Genomic DNA, 16,002 nt, shown 5'->3' with positions numbered 1-16,002 from the left:
TGGGGTCCAGAGGATGGACCATGGTAGATTGAATTGTGCACCCCAGTTTGGATATGTTCTTGGCCCACATTCTGGTGGGGGTAGACCTGTTGTAAATAGGATCTCTTCAAGATGTTACTTCCATTAAAGTGTGGCCCACCTGCATCAGGTTGGGCTTTAATTCAGATTACCAGAGTGAAGCTCAGATAGAGAAAGAGAAGCTATGGGGAGCAGCCAGAAACTGGAAGACAACAGAACTAGGAAGAGAAGGGAGACAACATCACCACCTGCATTGCCACGTGACAGAAAAGCCACACCAAGGCACACTGGCAGCCAGCCCCAGAACCCCCAGTCTTCAGGGAGAAAGCATCATTTTGTTGATACCTTGATTTTGGGCATCTCCTAGACTCCACACCGTGAGCCAGTAAATCCCCACTTTGAAACCAACCCTTTTATGGTATTTGTTTTAGTAGCTGGGAAACTAAAGCATACCTGTTTTTCTCTTTTGCCACCCTTGGATGAATTTCATGGTCAGTTTCCTCCCTATCAATCAGGACAAAAAACATTTGAAGGTTAAATGATAAGACTCTCCATTCCTCCTTTGCAAACCCCTCGTCTTAGTTTCCCTTTGCTGTGTGACAAATCGCCACAGACCAGCAGCGTAAAACCACTCCCATTTATTGGCTTACAGTGCTGTGGTGCAGAAGTCCCTGAGAAATGGCATGGCTGGATCTTCAGAGTCCCACAAGGCCGAAATCAAGGTGTGGCAGAGCTGCGTTCTTTCCTGGTGGCCTTGGGGAAGATCTCATTTCCCACCTCATTCAGGTTGTGAGCAGGATGCAGTTCCCTATGGTTGTAGGACTGAGATTTCCATTTTCCTGCTGGCTGTCAGCCAGGGGCTACTCACTGACCCAAGAGTCCAGCTCCGTTCCTTGCCACATGGCCCCTCCATCCTCAAGCTAGCAATGGTTGTCGAGTCCTGCTCACACTTCTCTGGCTTCACCTTCTGCTGTCTTTCCCTGACTTCCTTGTCTGCCTCTGAGGGCTCCTGTGATTCGATCAGGCCTACCTGGATAAGCAAACTGTATGAAGCTCAACTGCGCCATGTAACATCACACTATCACAGGAGCGACAGCTCATCATACACACAGGTCCCAAGAATTCAGGCGTGGAATCTCAGGGGGCTGCATCTACAATTCCATCCACCAGAACTCTTGTTTTTGGAGTCCATCATTGGCAGCCCATAACTAAACTCCAGGAATGCTTATTTTGTTCAAGTCCTGCACTGAAGATAAAGACATGCTTTGGCCAGTTGAAGACGTCTAAGCTGCTGAATGCTGTGTTAGCATCACGGGAGCCTGGAATCCCCAAGTGCATTCCTTTAGATCGGACGATTAGAACATGTGATGAGATCTGGCTGCCGTACTTAGTGTGGCAAAGTGCCCCCTTTGGTTTACTTGTTCCGTATTTCTCTCCTGGATGAGATGAATCCCAGATATAACTGTGGGTTTTCAAGGAATCTGGGGAAAGCCTGCTCTCCTCCCTCTGTGTCTGTGATTAGGTTGCTTGATGAAGCACTTCTTAGCTCCTCTGGACATTAAGAACTGTGGATACAGGTCTCCCCCGCCTCTGCCTAAGCCTGCAGCAGGGATGTAGGAACCCACAGTGGGCACCAGACCGAAGAGGGGAAATGAGGCTGTGTGTGCTCTTGCCACCACTTGGGCTTTTTCCTTCATTCCCAGGCCCTTCCAAGATCAGAGGTGGAATCCCAAGTTCTTCTACACCAGCTGGATGTGCCTGATAAAATACAGGCACTGACTCAGCAGGTGTGGATGCAGCCTGAGGTTCTGATAAGCCCCAAGTGACCCCGTTGCTGCTGGTTCCTAGGCCGCACTTGGTGTAGGAGGGGCTGGAGAACTAGGCTCAGGCCGGGAAACTTCCCAGCCCTTCTGAGACTTTGGGGAGCCTAATTCAGAGCCAGGTTCTGCCTCTGAAATAGAGAATGGGCTTGTGGAACAATGACCCGTTCTTCCCCTCCACCAGCTGCTAGGATACCCCACATCTGGACTCCAGTACTTCCACTCCAAAGCAAGGAGGCCCCGTCCTCAGCCAGACCCCCTGCCTCGGCAGGCTGGCTGCGTTTCAGTGGTGGGCAGGCCGGGCCAGCCCCTCAGATGAGTAGAGAGCGCTCGGGAAGGGGGATTCTGTCCCAGGGGCCCTCTTTGGGTTCCTTTGACTTAAAAAAGGTTAGCCCAACGGTGTGGACCTTTTTCCCTCTCGTGGTGATCCAACTGCAGGGCTTTCTTCTCTGCAGGACTTGACTATCATAGGTGTAATTAGCAAACAAATAATTGTGTGGGCATATATGAATATAGGTATATATGTATGTGTGTGTGCATGCATATACATGTCATGTGCATACATGTGTGTCCATGTGTAGGTGTGTATGTATGTGCATGTGTACAGTGTTCACGTGTATGATTGGTACAGTATGTACTTGTGACATGTTTGTGTCTGTTGTGTACATATAACAGGTTGTATACATATATAATATGCATAGCTTTAAGGAACCTGGGTTTATATCTGCATATATATATATAGGTTCTATACATATATTTGTGTTTGTATATACATTGTATATACCTGTGCATAGTATATGCATATACAGACATACGTATAAATGTACATATATATTCCTCTCTCTCAAGTGAAGAAAGCCTCACTCTGCTGACTGGCAGAAAGAGGAACATTTACATGTGTATATGTATATAGGTAAACACACTTCATAGAAAAAAGCCTGGAAGGAAATACACTAAATATGACTGTGGTTTTCCTAGGTGGGATTATATTTTATTTTTTAATATGTTCCATTTTTAAATAATATATGTTTTTACTGCCTTTATAATCAGAATAAATAAATATATATACTTTTAGCTCTCAGTCTGAACTACTGTGCAATGAATTTTTCTCTCCCCAGTAGAAGGAAGCTTTCTAGAAGGCTTAATAAGGAATCTAATTTAGATACAAGTCCTTTTGCTTTTTAAAGCCAAGTCATACTCAGTGGGATGCTTTAAAGCCCTAAGCCCTCAGCTCACATCCCTTGCTTCCCCTCTAAGCTGCTGGCTGACGTACATGAAATCCCATAATCTCCATGTGTACGGTCCACGAGGACCGGGGATTTTGTCTTTTCGGTTTGCCATATCCCCATCACCTGGAGCAGGGTCTGGCACAGAGGGGCAGAGGGGATGTTCCATAAATGTTTATTAAATGAGTGAATAAACTTAACCCCAGTGGAGCTCTGTTTGGACCATGCGGTAATGAAACAAAAGACAGAAAAATGTTCCGAAGTGTTGCTGGATCAGAGTGGAGAGGGAATCATTTTTGCCCTATATTCAGAAATGAAAATTAAGGCTAGCTAAAATGTGGAGATTCTTATTTGATTGTTCCTGCTCCTCAGAAGTCATTTAGAAAGCACTTCTGTATCACATGGTTTGCTCAAGGAGTTATATTACATTTAAAGGTATATTTCAGATAATGCTTATTGAATTTCTACTTTTAAGGTTGTTGTTACAACGAAGTTATACATTAAAGAAAGCTTCTGTATCACTTTTAAAAACAAAGAAAACTGTGTTTTCTAGGTATGCCCTCCTAGTACCAAATCAGAATTTTTCAAACAGCTGAGAAAAAGACTCCAAAGCTTTGTTGACACTAAATTGTACTGCTTGCCACATTATCTAACCACGATTGTTTTCCAAGTTCTTGCAATCATAAGTTATGACTTCATTTTTCTTCTCTCCCTTATTTTCTGAAGAATGAAGCAGAGCCAAATTGAAGCCAGCTTCTCTTGTATTCCTGTTTCTTGATCACTTTCGATTATTGCCTCTTTCTCCCTGGGAAGGAAGTAGCCTCGGGAACCACCCATGAGGGGGTCCCAAAAGCCCCAGGTGGATACAAGCCTTGTCTCCACGTTGCAGGATTTAGGGACTGGCAGAATCCCAGGCTGCCTTTGGGATCCCAAGATCCAGCCATATTCTGGATTCTGTAGCCTTGGAAAGCCCTCCACAAAACAACTCCCAGACAGCTTTCCTGCTTTTTAATCCAGCCAAACACAGTCTTGATGTTCTGTTCTCATCATTTACTTGGCCATCTCCAAGTCTTAAATCTAAAACAGTGTGTAGCAGCCAATAGGAAAAGACTTCTCATTTTTTTAATCATTTTTTTTCTTTTTGCTTTGTTCTACACTTGTAAATGGGATCCCTCAGATTCTCAAAAACAAATAACTTTCTTTGGTCTATCTAATTAGGTTGTTCACAGTTAATATTTCTGCTCTTACTGTTATTAAAATTTACTGAGCACATGCTATATACTATATGCCTTGCGCTGTTTGAGGTGTTCAAAACAGAGTGGTGAATGAGCTAGAGAAAACCTTTTTTCTTGCACAGCTTATGTTCTAGTTGGAGGGAGATTGAAAGTAAACAAGGAAACAAATAAATCTGGCAGTTTGAGACAGGAAAAATGTACCATGGAAGCAAATAAGAGCAGGTGATTGAAGAGTAAGGAGTGAGGTGGGTGGGGTCTGATTTAAGTCGGGAGATCTGCATGACAGACACACCCGCGACCCAGGCGGAGGGAGTGACATGACCAAGTTCCTGAGGCTTGGTGTGTCTGAGTACAGCCGCAGACCAAAGCGGCGGGAGAGTATGACGGGGAGAGTGGTGGGGTTTAAAGCTTTTAAAATAGCGAGTAACATTACCCAGTTGGCTTTTTGAGAATATCCCTCTGGCTATGGGTGGCGAGTAGGTGGAGGTGAACCAAGTGTGCAAACAGGGGGTCTCTGTAGGAAGCCATGTCCTCAGCTGGATCACAGACGGGGCAGCCTGGCAGGGCTCAGGCTGTGGGGACGGTGAGATGCCGATGGACTGGGGCAGCACTTGGCATATCACCAGGGGTGGAGGTGGAGGGGGCAAAAGGAAGGGACGAATCGCGCATGATTCCAGGGTCATTTTACTCAAGGAATTGCCAGACTCTGTCCTGTATCATTTCATTTACTTCTCCCAGCAGTTTTACTGTTGCCATAGTTTACAGATGAGGAAACTGAGGCCTGGGGAATTTACTAAACTCAGTCCCTCAACTCATAAGCCACAGAGTGGAAACTGGACCCCCACTCTGCCCAGGGAGAGAGCCCCCTTCTCACCTTCTCGGTTACTCTGCCCTGGTCATCCCAGGGAGCTAGAAAGCCAAGAGTTGCTAGAAATGATTTTATGCAACTTTTCTAATACAACTTTAAGAAACTATTTGGAGACCGGCTACTATTAGAAATACATCGTAGTACTGGATACTGGTACAAAAATGTATGGAATGAATTTTATAAACATTTTATTACTCTGGTGGGAATATAAAATGATACACCCATTTTGGAAAACTGTTTGGCAGTTTCTTGCAAAGCTAGATAGACACCCACCCTGTGACCCAACAATTCCACACACACCCCCATCCTGTTTTTACCCAAGAGAAACAAAAACACGCCTATAAAAATGACTTGTATGGGAATGTTCACTGCTGCTTTAGTTGGAAGATCCTAAGACAGGCCACCACCCAAATGCCCCTGCACGAGAGAATGGAGGAACAAATCGTGGTATAGACACACAATGGAATGCTACATGGCTGCAAAGGGGATGGATCACTGAATCTCAAAAAGGCATTATGTCAAATAAAAGAAAGTTGACGCCAAAAAAGGCATGCTATGTGATTTCATTCATTTGCAGTTTGAGAATAGGAAGAATGAATATATGGTGATGGGGTGGGGAGTTGACTGCAACGAACCACAAGGGAACTTTCTGGGGTCCAGAGATGTTCTGCGTCTTGAATGAGGTGGGCTGTACATATGTGTGTACCTATTTCTTTCTAGAGGTGAGTTAGCATTTACACAGAACATTAAAAACCACCTTAAGAGAACTGATATGTCAAATCTTAATGCAACTTTAAGAAACTATTTGGAGACCGGCTACTATTAGAAATACATCGTGGTACTGGATACTGGTACAATCGGGTTATAAATGTGGGTAGATGATGCGAAGGGCTAGTGGAGCAGAGAAGTGAAGGTGGATGATACTTTTTTGCCTTTTTTTTTCCAGCTGGCAAATTGGAAATAGCAAAATGGACGTTCACCTGGCCACTGAGTTTCGTCTTGTACTTCACTGTACCCAACTGCAACAAGCCCCGCTGGGAGAAATGGTTCATGGTGACGTTTGCTTCCTCCACGTTGTGGATTGCTGCCTTCTCCTACGTGATGGTGTGGATGGTGAGTGTAGCTGGGATCCTGTGACATTGCCAGATCTTTTTAGAGAGAAAAATGTACTCAACTAGAGAGGAATAGGAATTGGGGTTTCAGTCCCGTAACTGTATTAGTCAGCTATTGCTGCAATAAGCTGTGTAACAAACCACCCCTAAACAGAGTGGCTTAGAATCAGAAGCATTATTATCCTGCTCATGGGTCTACAGCCCTGCTACGAGCTGCAGGACAATGAAGATTGCTTCAGGGAGGAGGTTAGGTTCAGATCCGCTCATTTTCCTTGAACCAGTGGCTATGGTGGAATGATCTTCTCACGTTGCATCCCTGGAATGCAAGAGGCAAGTGGAAACTCAGGGTGTCTCACATTGTCACTTCTACCCATTGGCCACGCCCAACATCAATAGAGTCGGGGGGTTGTCTCCTCCTTTGGCAGAGAACAGTGTGGTCACAGGGCAAAGGGCAGAAGGAAAGGCACAAAGAACTGAGGAATGATGATCCGAGCTATTACAATCACTCCCCTAGCTGAGACTCAGTTTCCTCAACCCAAAATGAGGTTGTTAGACTCAGTGACCATTCAGTAGTCCCTTCTGAGGCTGAAATAATGATTCAGTGATTGGCACTGGTGGCAGGGCCATGGCTTAAAAGCAATTTTAGGGAATCCAGCCATCCAGAATGCATTGTCCATTTATATTAGGGAGCAAAGCAAAGTCAGTAGAATTGAAATTGGGCAGAAATTTAAAGCTGTGACAAAATTATGCAAGTCCACATTAATGTTGCTTGAGTGTTGGACAGAAATGTAATATAAATTCTGGAGAATTAAACTCATGAGCTAAAAAAGATTTTAATGAGATTATTTTGTGGGGGATGATTTGTAACTGTGACGCTAATTGCTGATAATTATCACTTGCCCTGATCACATTGTTTAAAACCCAAACCTTTTCATCAGAGGTTTCTCCCTTTTTGTTTGACATGTTTATTGAGCGCCCTCTCTGTTCCAGGTTTGGGGAACAGTGTCGCTGTCCCTGACCTCAAGATGCTCTGTGGTTTTCTGTGAAGTCCATAAGCAAACACACTAATTTGAGTTTCACCCTTTTCTATTTTCCTCCTTCTCCTCTGGTGGAAGGACAAAGTCCTGAGAAATGGCCAGGAGGAAGGGAGAAGGCAAGGAGAAACAAGAGTCCTGGCACTAGCCACCTGGAGAATCAGTTCCCCAAAATGCCAGGACCGTCTGGAATCCTGACAGCTCCCACGCGGCTCCTTTCCAGGCCCAGCCCGGCTGAGCCAAACCGGACTCCTACAGGGTCCGAGCTGCAGGTTGGAAAGAGAAAAGAAGTTTGGGTCAGTGGAGAAATGGACCCGAGTCCAAACACGTGTAGTTCCATTTCACAAAAGGGAAAGCTTCCTCTGAGCAACAAAATAGAAATATCATGTATTTGTATCTCGCATCTGCTTCCCTGGAGACTGGAAGCCAGAAAGCCCTGAGCCACAAGTTAAATTCAGTGCCTCAGAGAAATGAGGTGCTTTCTGTGGTTTGAATGGGGGCAGGAATGGCTTCTCGGTGGATTTTGACAGACGTCCCCCAAACCTCTGGAGTGGGAAGGGGAGGCACAGTGGTGGCCATAGGAGTGAAGTCAGAATTTCACACTTAGGTGCCTCTTCCAGTACCTGGCCCAGGAGGAACAGAGAGAAGACGATGCCACTGGCAGCCTGTGGCCTGTTTTCTTGTAGTTTTGTGGAAAGCAAGCGAGATCAGGTGGCAGCCTAAAATGACCCAATGGTTTCGGCTCCTGCAAGTTCTCTCCTTACGCCAATGCACAAGGAGTCTGTGTCTGTCCACCTGTTTACTTTTGCCACTGGCCTCTCCATCGTGGTGCCTAGCCATCGGCTCTCCTCTGAGTTTCCCCATCTGGAAATAAGAGGCAAAAATGGGGTCTGTTTACATTATGGGGGAAACATCTTCAGGTCTTATGTGTTTCCACTCTCTGGCTCAAGCCCCTCCTGTTTTAAAAGTGGTCTGTCCGTGAGGGTTAGTGTGGGTGCTGCTTTGGAATCCCCCCTCAGCCATTTACTGGCAGCCAGTGACCTGGGCAGATGCTTCCTTAGGCCTCAGGGTTTTTTTTTTTTCCATCTGAAATAAAAATGGAGATGACAGTAGCTCTTCCTCCAATGGATAGGCTTGTTGTGAGAATTAAATAAGGTAAAATCCCTGGAAAGCATTTAGCACAAGTCTAAGTACTAAATAAACATGAGCTATTACAGGGAAGAAGATGATGTTGACAAGGAGACTGACAGGGACATTGTTACTGAGCTTTAAGGAACAGAGAAGAGAGAGAGAGCACACGCTGATTATGGCTTCTTTGGCTAGGAAAGACCGAGTGGTGTAAAATCCAGCCCCTTTCCAGTTCTGGTAAATTCCCATTGGGCATCTCCTAACACAGACGCTCAACTTCCAAGCAACAGCCTAGCAGCCATCCCTTCTGGGTGTCCCAGGACCATTCTGAGTTCAAATATTCTGTCCCAAGATTCCCTTTTCCCAGAAACTCTATTTCCCTGCTCTCAACCTGCCTCCCTCACCTGACAGGAACACATACAGCACCCCAGTCTCTTATTGGAAAACATGAGCTCTGCAGCTGCCCAGTTCCACGAGCCGCAGCCTGTCTAGAGCCCACATGACGTTCTTCGTCATCTGCATTAATGGAGACCAGAGACGTTGCCCTCCAAAGACAGCCCCACTTGTAGCCCTTTGTGTTTCTGGTCAGAAGGAGTCAGTGGGCAGGTGGGGCTCGAGGTGGACCCCGGCTGACAGCTCCTGTTCTCCTCCCCCAGGTCACCATCATCGGTTACACTCTGGGGATCCCCGACGTCATCATGGGCATCACCTTCCTGGCTGCCGGAACCAGCGTGCCCGATTGCATGGCCAGCCTCATCGTGGCCAGACAAGGTGGGCCCCTGGCAGGTGGGGGTCGGGGAGACAGGGATGGCTCCCCACCAGGGGTGAGTCATGGGCACCAAATCCTGGCTTGGAAGGGGCGGTGGAGGACTTCCAGGGATCAGAAGGCCTGGGAACCAAGCCAGAAGGTTCTCCCCTAAGGGAAGGGGGAGGCATTTTCCAGGTGGCAGTCCTCTCGCCCCTCTGCAGGTTGTATTACTATCCTTCTATTACTAAAAATAGGAGCGCCAGGCTTTCCTGAGTGCCACACAGTGAGAAGAACATTTTAGGTGCTTTATTTCATTTAATTTGAACACCTCCTCCATGAGGTGAGGGCACCTCGTTTTATGGGCGAGGAAACTGAGGCTGAGAGGTTAACCCTCTGCCGCACCCCTGGGAGTGGTGGCTCCTTCCCTCCTTCAGCACCACATCCCAGATGGGCTCCCTCAGAGGGTCATCTCCCTCCCCAGCATCCCCTCTAATTTATATGCCTTGTGTGTTTTAAATAAACGTAACGCGGACCTATAAAACCAAGCACGATGTTCACAAGAAGTCCTCATGAAATTCTGCAGTCCTATTTTTTTTTTTTAAATACTGCTCAATTGTTTAGTGGAGGCACTGAATCCAACGTTGAGCAGGTGGAAGATGATCCTAAAATATCTGGGCTGCTAAGCGGGTGAGCCGCTTTATAGAACCATTGAGTTTGTTCCTTTCTATTGGGAGCCTGCAGTATTGGGGGAACCATTCTTGGCTTTTGGAATCACCTCCATTTGATCACTGATCGTATTTGAAGTGAAGGTCAACAGCTCAATGGAGTCTGTATCTCCACATTTTACAAAGGGTGGAGTTGGGCAGCGATGGCCCAGGGACCAAACGCATGAACTGGCAACACTGTCAGGACCGAGGCTGGGGAGAGCTTGGTGTGGGGCCACAGTGGTCCTTGGGGTCAGCTCCGTGACCCGAGTGCCCTCGTGTCCTTGCAGGGATGGGGGACATGGCCGTGTCCAACTCCATCGGGAGCAATGTCTTTGACATCCTCATCGGCCTGGGGCTCCCCTGGGCTCTGCAGACACTGGCTGTGGATTACGGATCCTATGTAAGTAGTTTCCTCCGTGACTTCTTTTAAATCCACAACTAGGCAGAATCTGTTTTTAATTGGCTTGGCCACCGCAACAAGGATCTCGAGGTAAGGGGCAAATGGAAATACTAATATTGAGAGAGAAAGAAATCTCCTCATCAAAGTCCTTTCAAAGTCAGGCTTTTTTTATTTTAATACATATCATGATATATTATGCTTCTTTTGTTCCTGTTCTATCATTTAAAAATGTAAAAGCCATTCTTAGCTCACCAGCTATACAAAATCAGGTGGTGGACCAGATTCGGCCAGGCAACATGGTGTGCTAACCCCACTCTAGGGTTTGTTTTGCATGCACAGCAGTTTCATTCACTAAGGAAATGGCACATGGAATGATCAGCTTTCAAAATACAAGGTGCCCTCAGTTGGGGATTCAATCATGGCCTCACAGAAGACATGTTCAAGTCTTAATCTGCATTCTTGTGGGTGTGAACCCATTTGTAAATAGGACCTTTGAGGGCGCTATTATTAGTGAAGGTGTGGCCAAACTAATGAAGCTGGGAATTAACCCAATAGGGCTGAAGTCTGTACAAGCAAAGGAAATTGGTCATAGACATAGAAGGCAGAGGTCAGCAGAAATCAGAAGCGCAGACACGAGGAGAGAAAGATTGCATGACAGCAGATTGCCGGAACACTACGGATTCCAGGAGAAAGCAAGCCCTGCCGATATGTTGCTTTTGGGCTTCCAGCCTCCAAAACCATAAGGCGATAAGTTCCTGTTATTTCAGCCAAACCATTGTGTGGTATTTGTCATAGCAGCCCTGGAAAACTAAAATACCCTCTCTGCCAGGGATCCAGCCACAGAGCCAGAACCTCCATTCGTGGCCTCGGGGCTCTGTCTCAAGGCTCAGCCTGGTAAGTCTTCAGGTGGATGATACACATGGTCCAGGTTGACAGTGACGCTCTTTCCTAACTCGCCAAAATGTTTCCTCCTCTCCAAGTGGAAGCTTCTGTCCCAGGCACTGTCCAGAGACTGAGGAAGAAACTGCAGCTAGAGATTTCTTTCTGCATCAGGAAGAAAGCTGTATTGGGCCTCTGGAGTTTTTCCACCCAACCCAGCTCTGGGTGTGTCCGTAAATATGATCCTGGACATTCATTTAGTCCATCTTACAAGGTGTTGTAAGTAACTACGTAGTCTTCAGAAAGTATTACTGCTCATTTTATCTATTGATGGCCGTCTTCAGAGTTGCTTGGTTAATGGGCATTTCAGCGAGGGAAGGTGTGTCCTGCTGGTTGTATCAGAATTGAAATCAGTACAGAAAGGCCACATGTTTTTGATTCCTGTGAAGTTCCCTGTTGGCTGGAAGATTTCCCCAAAGAGTGAAGATGAGCCAAAGGAGATGGAAGGAAGCAGAGTGTGTTCTCAGCAGTGGAGGCCTCTTCTCTGCTGTTCATGAAGTCAGGTGATGACATGCTGGAAGGAGGGCCAAGTTACATTGGGGGTTTGGGGAAGCTGCTGTCAGGAGGTGACTTGGAGCTGGACTCTGCAGCCATGGAGAAATGCGGCAGGAGGGAGCACAGTCATTCCAGGCAAGAGGAAAAGCCAGTGCAAAGGCCCTGAGGCCAGAATGCATTTGGCATGTGGGAGAGAGAAAGGAGTGCGGTGTAAATAGAGCAGAGTGAATGAAGAACAGGGAGTATCGTTTGAGATGCAGTTGGGGTGGTAGACAGGGGCCAGATCGTGTGAGGGCTCATTTGACAATTAATGAGAATAACGATATTCCTTATATTTTAATTCATCCTAACTTCATTCTTGAGTTTCAGGGACAGCTTCGTGGCACCCTCTTGTTCTGACCTTAGGAAGCTCCATGAGGTGGACACTAAGTCTTATGCACACCTGCCTTCCTTGTGGTACACACGTGTGTATGTGTGAGTGTGTGTATATATACACATATATGTACTCAAGCCACGATAAATGCACTGAGTTTACTTTAACCATGATGACTCTTCCCTTGCATTTCCATCCATTTTTCTCCAACTCGCCTTTTGCAACTTAGAGGGAAAGTTCAGGTCCGGACTGAGACACAAGGGCACTGGGTGGGCTAAGACTTCAATGCACCTTCAAACAAATCCATTTTTAAAATGTGGTTCACTGTTATTTTCAGGGAGAGACATGCTGCAGGAGGAGGGGTAGAGAAGGGAGATTACTGGCTCCTTATTCAGCCTTCCTTTGGTACATCAAGCAATGCAACTGTGGCCCCAAATCTGCATGGCCCCCTCCAAACAAAAGCCCTGCATTAATGCCACCTCACTGCCCTAGGAAATATTTAGTGACCCTCTGTTGTTACTTGATCATACTATGTCTTGGGTGTCTCATCCCTCCCAGCAAGTACTCTAATTTAAATGTGAGTTTCAGTCACTCATTTCATTTCCTGATTCATCCTTAGACTCCGTGTTCATTGACATTCCAGACCCAGCCTGGCTTCCTTGCCCCTGAATCCAGCTCAGAGCCCTGGGTCTGGATCTGTTGAGGACGTCACCATTCCCCCTGGTTTATTCTTCGGTTTGTTTCACTTTCCTACTTACCTCTTCTCAAAGTCATGGAGACGTGAAATTCAGACCTATCTGCATTTCAACAACTATTTGTCACCTCTGGTGAGGACTGGAGGATGGTGGCTAAAAAGCAGGCAGCAAAAAGAAGAAAAGAAACTGAGCAGTAAACAACCTGGAAAACGAATCCCTGGATCATTAAGAATTTTCCATGTTGACTTGCTCCAGTGAAGAATGGACAGGCAGGAACAGAGAGTGAGAATCTTCTCAATATCCCTGAAATCCATTATGTTTGTTTTTTCCTTACTGATATTACAGGGTGCAGTCATGGAGGGAGAAATCCAAAATTTTCAAAACTAGAACTCAGAGCTCATCTTGAAAGTAAACTAATCTTCCCAACTGAGCATGGTTATCAGCCCTGGAATTCCAACTGTATTAGGCACATTGTCCACCATAAATAACCCCCATAGGGATCTGCCTTCTGGTCTCTTCCTTCTAATGTTCTCCAAGCACTCTTGTCTGAAAAGAACATTAGACATTATTCTCATATCAGTAACACCCACAGCCATGAAAACATACCCTTTTCAGGTCCAAAGTCTAGAGACAAGGTGACTTTGTGAAGACAAAATTTCTGACCATATTAGAAATTTGGCGCAAATTCACATTTCTCATCTCAAGAGGACATAATTGGATCACTTTGATCCTTCTGCTAGAATTGTACAAGAAGCACTCGACTCTAGTCCTGGGGTTGAAGGTTGCCTTTATCCTTGAACTGAAGGGAAAGTGTAGAAGTGACAGGTTGCTTCTTGGTTTATGATCAGCCTCTGTGACATGCAGGAGTATGTTCTTGGGGGAGACTTTTGATTGGGAAGACTCTAGAGAAAGGTGGGTCAAGTTGCATTTTCACCCAGATGCCACCGTCTGTTTCTGTAACCAATGCCAGAGAGATCTTCATTATATTCCAGGGATACAAATGCCCAATGTAGGCCTCTCTTTTAAAAGCAGAAATTCAATAATTTGGTCTACAAACAGTTCATGAATTCCAGGGAAATCTAGGAGATTTCATTTTATATATGGTGTGAGGTAGGGGGTCCAACGTCATTCTTTTGCATGTAGATTTCCTGTTGACTCAGCACTATTTGTTGCAAAGAAGATTCCATTGTGGACTTTAAAGATTCAAAGGAAAAAATTCTGGTTTTTCAGTAATACAACTTAGAAACCATTAAGAAGCCACAACTGTATTTCTGTTAAAGTTGTGTATTCTAGAGCTTTGTATTTCATAAGTAGTGATTTTCTTCACTCTCAGGAAGCATTTTCATGCTAATTAAAGTCAAAACTGAAATGTAAATGAGCAAGAAGCAGGGACAGGCCAACTGGGTCGGCCAAATCTTTAAGTGACAGAAATGGAACCACCCAGGACCTAGTAGCATTCTTTGAAATGCTACTTACTTATTTTACTGGGATAGCTTGTTGTCTTTGGTTGAAGGGGCCTTCAGCCAGGGAAGAAACCCCATGAGCAGAAGAAAACCCCAAGTCCTGCCCACTTGCCTAACTCCTTTAACCCTTCCAGGCACTTCCCGGATACTGCACAGAATCTCTTCTCCCTGCGTCCCTGCTGACTCGTTCTCTTTCCTACACCGTCTCACAGTATTTCCCACACATCACATCTATCTGCTCCTTCCCAAGTTTCAAGCCTTGTCCACCTCATCTTTGCCATCCACACTGTACCCATTGCCATTCTTATACATAGTGGACATGTTTTATTTGTATACATAAAAATTACGTTTTATTTCCTCAATTGTAGGAGCAAGCCATCCCTCATATGTCAGTAGCACCTGAGGTTGTGGCCATATTTCAGCCCAGTGAAATAATTTATGTTCATGATGGTGATGCGGAGTCATCAAAAAAAGTTAAATTATATCCCATATATACAATGAGCATCAAGTTTACAATACATTTCAGAATCAGATATTTTCATCAAAAGCAGTTGAGGTGCTAGCATGTAAAGAAGGAAATTTCTGGAAAACTTTGCTGGTACAGACAACCTCTTTGCCTAGTAGTTGTAGACCAAAACAGCAACACAGAATTGGCCTGGCCCAGCTGTGCCTTTCTGTTTCCCTGGAAGGTCGGGGGTCCCACAAAATGGCCATCGGGAAGCAGATTCCCTCACAGAGGGAGTGACAGCAGTCCCCACGAGGGGCTCCTGCTGTCCCCTTCTCCAGCTCATCCTTCAGGTATCAGCTTAGATGTCACAGCAGGCCTGAGTCAGGTGGCACACTTGTGTTTTTTAGCAGCTCCTGTCAAAGCGCTTAACTTTGCCCTTCGGTCTGTGTCTCTCCTTAGAGAGGTGATCTCCCTGAGGGCAGGGACTGTGCTGTCTCATTCACTTTCTGTTCCCTCTGTGTCTAGCGCAGTGCTTGGCACTTAGAATGTGTTCAGCAAATGTTTGGATGGATGGATGGATGGATGGATGGACAGACGGACAGATGGACAGACGGACAAAGAGGTAGATGAATGGATGGATGGATGGACAGGTGGGTGGATGGATGGATGGATGGAAAGACGGACGGATGGATGGATGGAAAGACGGACGGATGGATGGATGGATGGATGGACAAGTGGATGGATGGATGGATGGACAGGTGGGTGGGTGGATGGATGGATGGATGGATGCATGGATGGATGGATGGAAAGATGGATGGATGGATGGATGGACAAACAGGTAGATGGATGAATGGATGGATGGACAAGTAGATGGATGGATGGATAGACGGATGGGTGGGAGGGTGGATGGATGAATGGATGAGTCCTAACTTTTCCATCAGCATCACTTCTCCTGGGGAGGGAGACATGTGAACAGAGCAGATTGGAAGAATAGGCTGGCCCAAGAGGAGAGCAGGAGGGCAAACAGAACAGCAGTGGCTACATCCATTGAGCGCCTGTCATGTGCCGGACACTGTGGGGACCGGGTGCAACACATGGACTCATCTAATCCTTACAGCAGCTAAGTAAGGGAAGGCATTATTCCCTTGACAAATGCTTTCTGCACACCTACTGTGTGCCGGGAGCTTGTTGAGGTGCTGGGGACACAGAGGTGAACAAGAGAGACTAGAGCCTCCCTCGTAGAGCTTACACCTGGCCAGGGGAGGACAGTTGGTACCTCAGTGAACAAATGCA

At 46.1% G+C, this 16,002-nt stretch overlaps 1 protein-coding gene across 2 annotated transcripts in view; it reads left to right on the top strand.

Annotated features, from left to right (window-relative positions):
- Positions 1 to 16,002, top strand: part of SLC24A3 (solute carrier family 24 member 3) — a 561,375-nt gene that overhangs the window by 529,249 nt on the left and 16,124 nt on the right. For both annotated transcript variants that reach the window (XM_037811901.1, XM_037811900.1), the window contains 3 exons: positions 6,114 to 6,280; positions 9,098 to 9,212; positions 10,184 to 10,296. In XM_037811901.1, the coding sequence (XP_037667829.1) occupies positions 6,114 to 6,280; positions 9,098 to 9,212; positions 10,184 to 10,296 (395 nt within the window). The remainder of the gene's footprint in view (positions 1 to 6,113; positions 6,281 to 9,097; positions 9,213 to 10,183; positions 10,297 to 16,002) is intronic.

Source organism: Choloepus didactylus, chromosome 19 (assembly GCF_015220235.1).
Source record: "Choloepus didactylus isolate mChoDid1 chromosome 19, mChoDid1.pri, whole genome shotgun sequence".
Classification (NCBI taxonomy): domain Eukaryota; kingdom Metazoa; phylum Chordata; class Mammalia; order Pilosa; family Megalonychidae; genus Choloepus; species Choloepus didactylus.
This window is presented reverse-complemented; position numbering and strand designations above follow the sequence as displayed.